This window comes from Dicentrarchus labrax, unplaced genomic scaffold, assembly GCF_905237075.1.
Source record: "Dicentrarchus labrax unplaced genomic scaffold, dlabrax2021, whole genome shotgun sequence".
NCBI classification, from domain to species: Eukaryota; Metazoa; Chordata; class Actinopteri; family Moronidae; genus Dicentrarchus; species Dicentrarchus labrax.
In genome coordinates, this window is record NW_026136721.1 from 1,317,616 (window position 1) to 1,327,500 (window position 9,885).

Consider the following 9,885-nt stretch of genomic DNA (forward strand, 5'->3'; position numbering starts at 1 on the left):
TATAGCCTTTGTAATCGCCCCTCTACAGTCTGAAAGACAGCCTGGGGCTTAAGCCATTCACACCCTGAAGGTGTGAATGGGTCATTGAAATCCTTGCTCCAGCCTGCAGAGTCAAGGCCAAATATGGATTAAACACTCACACACCTTTAAGTCCCCTGTTGGCCAAAATTGTAAAAAGTTCACGAGAGTGCATTTCACATGATTTTAGGTTGATCTTAAATATGACAAAGAGAGGACCCAAAAAAAAGTCCCCTGTGAGTATCTCAGTCCCCTGTTAGTTGGTGCGTTACGCACTCAAGTTCCCTGTTAGATAGGTTGGCTAGTGCACACACACACACACACACAAATAAAAAGTGTTGTTTCTTCAAGATGTAAAATATTTTATTTTCTGTAAATGATTCTAAATCAGATTCCACATTTTCCCCCAAAAAACAAACAAACAAACATCATCATCATCATCATCATCATCATCATCACACTCTGTTTACGTCCAATAATAAAAAACAAAAACAAGGCTTTATGTCGTCTAACTGTACAGGTCAGCAGAGTCCTGATAAAAGCTCGTATGTACAGCAGGACTCGACTCCACAGAGTGAAAAACAACCTAAAAACAGACGCCTGCAGCCAAAACTCTGGGTGACACAAACACAAAGACACTCAAGTCAGATGAAGGCCGCAGTGAAACCCGCCCGACTCCCAGGAAGCAGTTCGTCTTCATCCAATCAGAACGCAGCGCCTCCAGCGCCGGGACAGGAAGCGGAGCCGGAGAACAGAAGAACGCTGCGGTCGGCAGGCGATGAAGGTGAGGATGAGGATGTTAAGGTAGCTCTCGGTGGAGTGAACTCTAAACTCTTTGTCTGCTTTTAAATTTATGATACAGATATTTACACGCTGCGTCTCCGGACCTCGAACTCACCGTGGATTCAGAAAATATCTTCATTCAGTAATAAATACAAAAAGAAACAAATCTCTTATTTTACAGGAAATTAACAAAACGCAGAAGGAGGAGGAGGAGGAAGAGGAAGAATGTTTCTCTGGGGATTTCTCTGTTTTTGTAGTTTTCTGGTGTTTTAGTGCAACTTAATGAACCTTGTTGGAGGACGACGACATTCTGTTATTTCACATTTACATCTGTGGTCATTTACAGCCAATATACACACAGAGGACCAGCCTCGACATAAGCCCCGCCCCCTCACCTGCCCCATATTATAACCCCGCCCCCAATCAGCTTTATTATTATTCTTATTGTGACTTCTGATATGAAGCGTAGCTCCGCCCACAGAGTGACGGGCGATCGACATCCAGTTTCAGCACCAACAGAGAGAGAGAGCGAGCTGCCTGTGTGTGTGTGTGTGTGTGTGTGTGTGTCAGTTCATCCATTTGCGGCAGTTGACGGCTCCACAGTGACAGGGGATCTTATGCTGATCGTCCTCCAGGTCAAACTTGTAGTCGTAAGACAGCTGAGAGAGAGAGAGAGACAGACAGACAGGTCAGTGGGGGTGAGACAGATCAGAGGAAGGTTGATTTTATCTGAGCAGGAAGTTGCTGTCTGTTGCAGCCAATAGGGTTGGAGTATGAGGAGTATCAGAGTAATCTCCATGTTTGTGTTTGCCTTCAAATCCCCTCTGCTCCACACTGTCACACCAAACTCCATTCAAAAAACGGCTGTTTTAAGGAAGTAAAACCTTTATTTCCACCATCAGTGAGACTCTGATTCTCTTCAATCTACAGACACAATCTGCTCACATTGACTCAGTAACATCATTAACTAACCTGTGAGGAAGAGTTGGACACAGACACACTCACTGACTGTCTGTCATTAACTAACCTGTGAGGAAGAGTTGGACACAGACACACTCACTGACTGTCTGTCATTAACTAACCTGTGAGGAAGAGTTGGACACACACACACTCACTGACTGTCTGTCATTAACTAACCTGTGAGGAAGAGTTGGACACAGACACACTCACTGACTGTCTGTCATTAACTAACCTGTGAGGAAGAGTTGGACACAGACACACTCACTGACTGTCTGTCCATCAAGAAAGTAAATAAAGTTTTTTATTGTTTGATGTGTAAAACTTTTAGGAACTTATACAGCTGCTTTCACCCAGAAGGGGGCGTGGTCGTTGTGACAGACAGACAGACAGACAGACAGACAGACAGACAGACAGTACCTCCTCTCCTCTCTGGATGCGTCTGCAGGAGCTGATGATGATCTTGTTCTCTTTCTCCACACTGACCACCTCTGTGATACAGTTGGGAGAACACGAGTGGTTGATGTACCTGTCAATCACAGACAGAGGGCGGGTTCAGCTACACACAGCAAACACAAACAAACAAACAAACAAACAAACAAACAAACAAACAACCAACAGAGTGGAGCGTTCCCATGTGTAGATGAGTAAAGAGGTCTGAGGTGGTCTCACCTGGCCGGTCCTCCGGTGATTGTGGCGTCGATCACAAAGTCGTTATCGATCCGGAACATGTACACACCGCGGTTCTACACACACACACACACACACACACACACACACACACAGGTTAAGGTTGGGGGTCAGAGGTGAAGGTTTAACGTGTGTTAATCAGTATAAGCTCTCTGTCTGTGTTACCTGGGACTCGTACAGCCTCTCCTTACGATTGGCCACTTCGCTCCTGATGATGGTGCCGATGTACTCAATGACCATGGTGCATTTCTCAATGTCTCTGGCAGCGTACAGACCCAGACCCTGCACGCACACACACACACACACACACACACACACACATAAATCAGTCACCAGTCCTGCAGGCAGCAGCAGCGGGTCTGGTCTGTGCTCCGGGTGTCTCACCTGGATGCGAGAGCGGGCCAGGTACACGTTGGTCTTCCACTCGGCCTTCATGCGTCGGTACTGGGACGACTTGGAGTGGCGGCCCTGGTGAGCTCCGGCTATCGACTCGCCCGGAGACAGAGAGATGACACCGGGCACGAGGCCCACGATGGAGCCCACCGAGCCCTGACACCTGGGAGCGACGCTGGTCAACAGGTTGGGTCTGACAGCGAGAGAAACAGCGTTACAGTGTGTGTTACTGTGTGTGTGTGTGTGTGTGTGTGTGTGTGTGTGTGTGTTACCTTTTGGCCTGGTAGGCTTTGGGTTCAGAGCGGGCCGAACCCGACGGGTTGAAGGCCAGAGGCCACTCCATCAGAGGATTCCTGCCATAACGGAAGGTGTAACGCTCACAGCTCTCCACACCTGGCAGCTACACACACACACACACACACACACACACACACACACACACACACACACACACACACACACAGGGTCAGTGTGAGTCTGTATTTAATGTGTGTGTGTGTGTGTGTGTGTGTGACCTACAGACTCGATGATCCTGGTCACTGCAGACGTGGTCAATCCGAACAGATCTTCTCCTTTCAGGTAAACTGGGAAAAGCTTCAGAGTCCCAGTGGACGACCTCAACTGTGAGACAGGCTCCAGTATCTGGTCCCACACAGCTGGACAGACAGACAGGCAGAGAGAGAGACAGACAGACATTAATTCTTACATTTTGGAGGAATATGAACGTGTTTGAAATCAGACAGCAGGGTTACTGTAACTAAGGTACTAATTACATGTTATTCAAGTTAATGAAGAGTTATTGATGAGTTATTGATGAGTTAATGAAGAGTTAATGAAGAGTTAATGAAGAGTTAATGAAGAGTTATTGATGAGTTAATGAAGAGTTAATGAAGAGTTAATGAAGAGTTAATGAAGAGTTAATGAAGAGTTATTGATGAGTTAATGAAGAGTTATTGATGAGTTAATGAAGAGTTATTGATGAGTTAATGAAGAGTTAATGAAGAGTTAATGATGAGTTAATGAAGAGTTATTGATGAGTTATTGATGAGTTAATGAAGAGTTAATGAAGAGTTATTGATGAGTTAATGAAGAGTTAATGAAGAGTTAATGAAGAGTTATTGAAGAGTTATTGATGAGTTAATGATGAGTTAATGATGAGTTATTGATGAGTTATTGATGAGTTATTGATGAGTTAATAATGAGTTAATAATGAGTTAATAATGAGTTAATAATGAGTTAATAATGAGTTAATGAAGAGTTAATGAAGAGTTAATGATGAGTTAATGAAGAGTTAATGAAGAGTTATTGATGAGTTAATGAAGAGTTAATGAAGAGTTAATGAAGAGTTAATGAAGAGTTATTGATGAGTTATTGATGAGTTAATGATGAGTTAATGAAGAGTTATTGATGAGTTAATAATGAGTTAATAATGAGTTATTGATGAGTTAATGAAGAGTTAATGAAGAGTTAATGAAGAGTTAATGAAGAGTTATTGATGAGTTAATGATGAGTTAATGATGAGTTATTGATGAGTTATTGATGAGTTATTGATGAGTTAATGAAGAGTTAATGAAGAGTTATTGATGAGTTAATGAAGAGTTAATGAAGAGTTAATGAAGAGTTAATGAAGAGTTATTGATGAGTTATTGATGAGTTATTGATGAGTTAATATTGAGTTAATATTGAGTTCTTGATGAGTTCATAATGAGTTAATATTAAGTTATTGATGAGTTCATAATGAGTTAATATTAAGTTATTGATGAGTTCATAATGAGGTAATATTAAGTTATTGATGAGTTCATAATGAGTTAATGATGAGTTATTGATGAGTTAATGAAGAGTTATTGATGAGTTATTGATGAGTTAATATTGAGTTAATATTAAGTTATTGATGAGTTCATAATGAGTTAATATTAAGTTATTGATGAGTTCATAATGAGTTAATATTAAGTTATTGATGAGTTCATAATGAGGTAATATTAAGTTATTGATGAGTTCATAATGAGTTAATGATGAGTTATTGATGAGTTAATGAAGAGTTATTGATGAGTTATTGATGAGTTAATATTGAGTTAATATTAAGTTCTTGATGAGTTCATAATGAGTTAATATTAAGTTATTGATGAGTTCATAATGAGTTAATATTAAGTTATTGATGAGTTCATAATGAGGTAATATTAAGTTATTGATGAGTTCATAATGAGTTAATGATGAGTTATTGATGAGTTAATGAAGAGTTAATGAAGAGTTATTGAAGAGTTATTGATGAGTTAATGAAGAGTTAATGAAGAGTTATTGATGAGTTAATGAAGAGTTATTGATGAGTTATTGATGAGTTAATATTGAGTTAATATTAAGTTCTTGATGAGTTCATAATGAGTTAATATTAAGTTATTGATGAGTTCATAATGAGTTAATATTAAGTTATTGATGAGTTCATAATGAGTTAATATTAAGTTATTGATGAGTTCATAATGAGTTAATGATGAGTTATTGATGAGTTAGTAATACTGAGTTATTGATTAGTTAATAATGAGTTATTGATGAGTTAGTTAATATTGAGTTATTGATTAGTTAATAATGACTTATTGATGACTTATTGATGAGTTAATAATTAGTTGATGAGTTAATGATGAGGTATTGATGAAGTATTGATGAGTCAATGATGAGTTAATAGAGTTATTGATGAGTTATTGATAAGTTAATAATGACTTATTGATGAGTTAAAGTCTAAAGCTGTTTTAGTGAATTAATTAATATCAGATAAGGATATTGAGCCAGTTCTATTTGTTATAGTGACAACAATGACAGCCTTAGTAATGCATTTATATCATTAATAGACTCAATTGGCTTCGGTCAGTGTAAATAAACCAACTCATTGTTTTAATCACACTCTGACCTCGTTTTATCATATGGCATTGATATTGAACATTTAATAGTCTTATCCTTTCCTATCTGACCATTATTTAATAACTTTTGAATTCATATTATTAGATTATAAGCCATTAGGCAAAACTTCCTACAGCAGATGTCTATCTGACAGTGCTGTAGCTAAATTTAAGGAGGAGATTCCTTCAGTGTTTAATTCAATGCCATGTCTGAATTTAACAGAGTCCTATAACGACTTTAGTCCCTCTGAAATCGATAATCTTGTCGATAGTGCTACAGGCTCACTACGATCAACATTAGACTCTATCGCTCCTATAAAAAGGAAATTATTAAAACATAGGAGACTAGCACCTTGGTATAACCACCAAACCCGCCAGTTAAAGCAAATAGCTAGGAAATCTGAAAGGAAATGGTGCTCTTCCAAATTATCAGAATATCGCTCAATTTGGCAAGATAATCTTAAAACTTATAGAAAGGCCCTCCGTAATGCCAGAGGAGCCTATTACTCAGCACTAATAGAAGAAAATAAGAACAACCCTAGGTTCCTCTTCAGCACTGTAGCCAGGCTGACAGAGAGTCACAGCTCTATTGAGCCACATATCCCCATAAACTTAAGTAGCAATGACTTCATGAGCTTCTTCTATAATAAAATTATTACTATTAGAGAGAAAATTAATCACAAACTGCCATCAACAGTTATCAGTGGCTCTCCAAGTTCAGGGACTTTTTCTAATGTAAACTTAGATATATATTTAGACTGTTTTCTGCTATCGATCTTCATCAGTTAACTTCAATCATTTCTTCATCGAAGCCATCAACCTGTCTGTTAGACCCGATCCCAACTAGGCTGCTTAAAGAAGTTGTTCCCTTAATTGGCACTTCTTTACTGGATATGATTAATCTTTCTTTATTATCAGGATATGTACCACAGTCCTTTAAAGTAGCTGTAATTAAACCCCTTCTTAAAAAGCCCACTCTTGACCCAGGGGTTTTAGCCAACTATAGACCGATTTCTAACCTCCCCTTCCTCTCTAAGATTCTGGAGAAAGTAGTCGCCAAACAGTTGTGTGACTTTCTACATAACAATAGTTTATTTGAGGATTTTCAGTCAGGAGTTCATCATAGCACAGAGACAGCTCTGGTTAAAGTTAATAATGACCTTCTGATTGCTTCTGACAATGGACTTGTCTCTGTACTTGTATTATTAGATCTTAGTGCTGCATTTGACACCATTGACCATAATATTCTTTTACAGAGACTTGAGCATCAAATTGGCATTAAAGGAACCACACTAAGCTGGTTTAAGTCATATTTATCAGATCGCTCGCAGTTTGTACATGTTAACGATGAATCTTCAATAAATACTACAGTTAGTCATGGAGTTCCACAAGGTTCTGTACTTGGACCAATACTATTTACTTTATATATGCTCCCTTTAGGCAACATTATTAGGAATCACTCCATTAACTTTCACTGTTATGCAGATGATACGCAGTTATATCTATCAATCAAGCCCGATGAAATTAATCAATTATCTAAATTACAAACATGTCTTAAGGACATAAAATCCTGGATGACCTGCAATTTTCTGATGTTAAGCTCAGAAAAAAACGAAATTCTTGTTCTTGGCCCCAAAAACCTTAGAGACTCACTGTCTAAAGATATAGTTACTCTAGATGGCATTAACTTGGCCTCTAGCACCACTGTCAGGAATCTTGGAGTTATCTTTGATCAGGATTTGTCATTTAACTCCCACATGAAGCAGACCTCTAGGACTGCCTTCTTTCATTTACGTAATATTACAAAAATTAGACACATACTATCACAGACAGATGCAGAAAAACTAATCCATGCATTTGTTACTTCAAGGCTGGATTACTGCAACTCTTTATTATCAGGTTGCCCCAATAAGTCCATTAAAACGCTCCAATTAATTCAGAACGCTGCAGCACGAGTACTGACAGGAACTAGAAAAAGAGATCACATCTCTCCTGTACTAGCTACTCTGCATTGGCTTATCAAGTGAGTCCTGAACCATCCCTTAGTTATGCTGCTATAGGCCTAGACTATCGGGGGATTTCCCATGGTGCACTGAGCTCCTCTCTTCCTCTCTCTTTCTGCACTCATTCATGTCCCATTAATGCATGTTACTAACTTCACTTCTTCCCCGGAGTTCTTGTGCTTTCTCGTCTCGCAGGTTCTTGTCGATCCTGGTGGAGCCTCCTGCCATGGTCCTGCTAGATTGCCATTGCCAATACTGTTGTTGCTGTGCACCTGTCTGTCTGTCTGTCTGTCTCTCTCTCTCACCCCAACTGGTCGAGACAGACGACCACCCACCTAGAGCCGGAGGATCTGTCCTAGGTTTCTGCCTTTTAACAGGCAGTGTTTCCTTGCCCTTGTCTCCAAGGTCTTGCTCATGGTGGTACTGTTGGGTCTCTGTAATTAATGTTAAAGAGTTCGGTCTAGACCTGCTCTATTTGAAAAGTGTCCTGAGATAACTTCTGTTATGAATTGGCGCTATACAAATAAAATTGAATTGAATTTAATTAATGAGTTATTGATGAGTTAATAATGAGTTAATAATGAGTTATTGATGAGTTATTGATGAGTTAATAATGAGTTATTGATGAGTTAATAATGAGTTAATAATGAGTTATTGATGAGTTATTGATGAGTTAATAATGAGTTAATAATGAGTTAATAATGAGTTATTGATGAGTTATTGATGAGTTAATAATGAGTTAATAATGAGTTATTGATGAGTTAATAATGAGTTATTGATGAGCAGTATTCTCGGAGTACTTCCTGTCACAGGTGATGTTTACCTTTGGGCGTGGTTCCGGTCAGTATGAGGTCATCGTAACCTTTCTCCACCACCCTCACAGTGAACAGCGGCTGACCCTGCTGCTCCTCGATGGAGCACAGGTACTTACAGCGTCTGTGGGGGGGGGCAGCCGTCAGTCAGAACCAATCAGATCACATTTCATCTAGCAAAGCATCATGGGAGTCGGCGGGGGTGTACCTGCTGCTGTGACGCATGCTCCAGTAAATGCGGTTGGCGTGGTAACCGATGGGGAAGATGGCGGCCTTGTTGTGGAAGGCGTTCATCTGCTGTGGGAGGAGCCTGCCGATGGTCCGGAACAGCAGGCTGCCGACCCGGAAGGTGTGCTGCCGCTCGCCGCGCTGCACCACGGCGGCAATCTGCCGCGCCTCGTCCCGCTGCACAAACACCCGCCGGAACACGGCAAAGCAGCGCAGCTCGGAGTCGTACGGGTCACAGACCGCCACGGGGTCGGGGGTCGGCCCCGGGGTGGAGGAGGGGGAGCAGCTGGAGGACCTGTCCCCACTGAGAGGGACCGTCCTGGGCTTGTGCAGGTGACAGAGCATGGTCTTATCCTGAGGACAGAGAGCAGACAGTCAGTGTGAGGTTCTGTCCCTCGACCCGCCTGCGGCTCGCAGCGCCACACGACCCGGCAGCGTCCTACCTTGAAGAAGGTGCAGTGGGCATGCAGCGCGCAGGTGAAGTGGTAGGTGTTGGTGCAGCGGAGGCGGTTGCAGCCGCTCGTGGCTCCGGTCTGCTGACAGTGAGCACAGCGCAGAGTCAGACCTCGTCTCAGAGCCAGCTCCACGTTGATCAGAGCGCCGGCCTGAGTCTCGTACACCTCGCTGGACCACAGAGCACAGTTCAGATGGACCTGAGACAGACAGACAGACAGACAGACAGACAGACAGACAGACAGGTTATAAACTGGTCTCCTCTCCTGGTCCGGACTACGACCCGAGTGGAGCCCAGCAGACTCACCCACAGATCCAGGTCCAGGTTCAGCAGTCTGGCTGGTCCGTCCGTCTGTCCGTCTCCCTGCTGGTTACAGAAGCAGCACCTCCGCTGGTCTTTGGGTAGCGGGTCAGGACGAAGACACGCCCCCAACTTCTTCAACAGAACATCCACTTCCTCCTCCGTTGGCATGGCAACCGCCTCGTTGGGAATGCAAGGGCCCCTGGGTAAAAAGAGACATACAGAACAATGCTAACATGCTAACCTGCTCACTCTGATGCTAACATGCTAACCTGCTCAGGGTGATGCTAACATGCTAACCTGCTCAGGGTGATGCTAACATGCTAACCTGCTCAGGGTGATGCTAACATGCTAACCTG

General features: G+C 41.7%; 1 protein-coding gene and 1 long non-coding RNA gene across 2 annotated transcripts in view; both read right to left on the bottom strand.

Annotated features, from left to right (window-relative positions):
* Window positions 1-354: 354 nt before the first annotated feature.
* Window positions 355-9,885, bottom strand: part of LOC127354874 (histone-lysine N-methyltransferase 2C-like) — a 72,505-nt gene continuing 62,974 nt past the window's right edge. Inside the window, 11 exon segments of the mRNA XM_051385158.1 lie at window positions 355-1,460; window positions 2,179-2,287; window positions 2,431-2,504; window positions 2,614-2,730; window positions 2,833-3,034; window positions 3,114-3,241; window positions 3,361-3,497; window positions 8,556-8,668; window positions 8,753-9,126; window positions 9,216-9,425; window positions 9,533-9,728. Of these exon segments, the coding sequence (XP_051241118.1) occupies window positions 1,368-1,460; window positions 2,179-2,287; window positions 2,431-2,504; window positions 2,614-2,730; window positions 2,833-3,034; window positions 3,114-3,241; window positions 3,361-3,497; window positions 8,556-8,668; window positions 8,753-9,126; window positions 9,216-9,425; window positions 9,533-9,728 (1,753 nt within the window). The 3' untranslated portion in view covers window positions 355-1,367.
* On the bottom strand, window positions 1,667-2,172 carry LOC127355245 (uncharacterized). Its single transcript, XR_007881684.1, has 2 exons — window positions 1,939-2,172; window positions 1,667-1,883 (listed from the first exon to the last, which is right to left on the bottom strand). It is a non-coding gene; the product is annotated as an uncharacterized LOC127355245 (long non-coding RNA).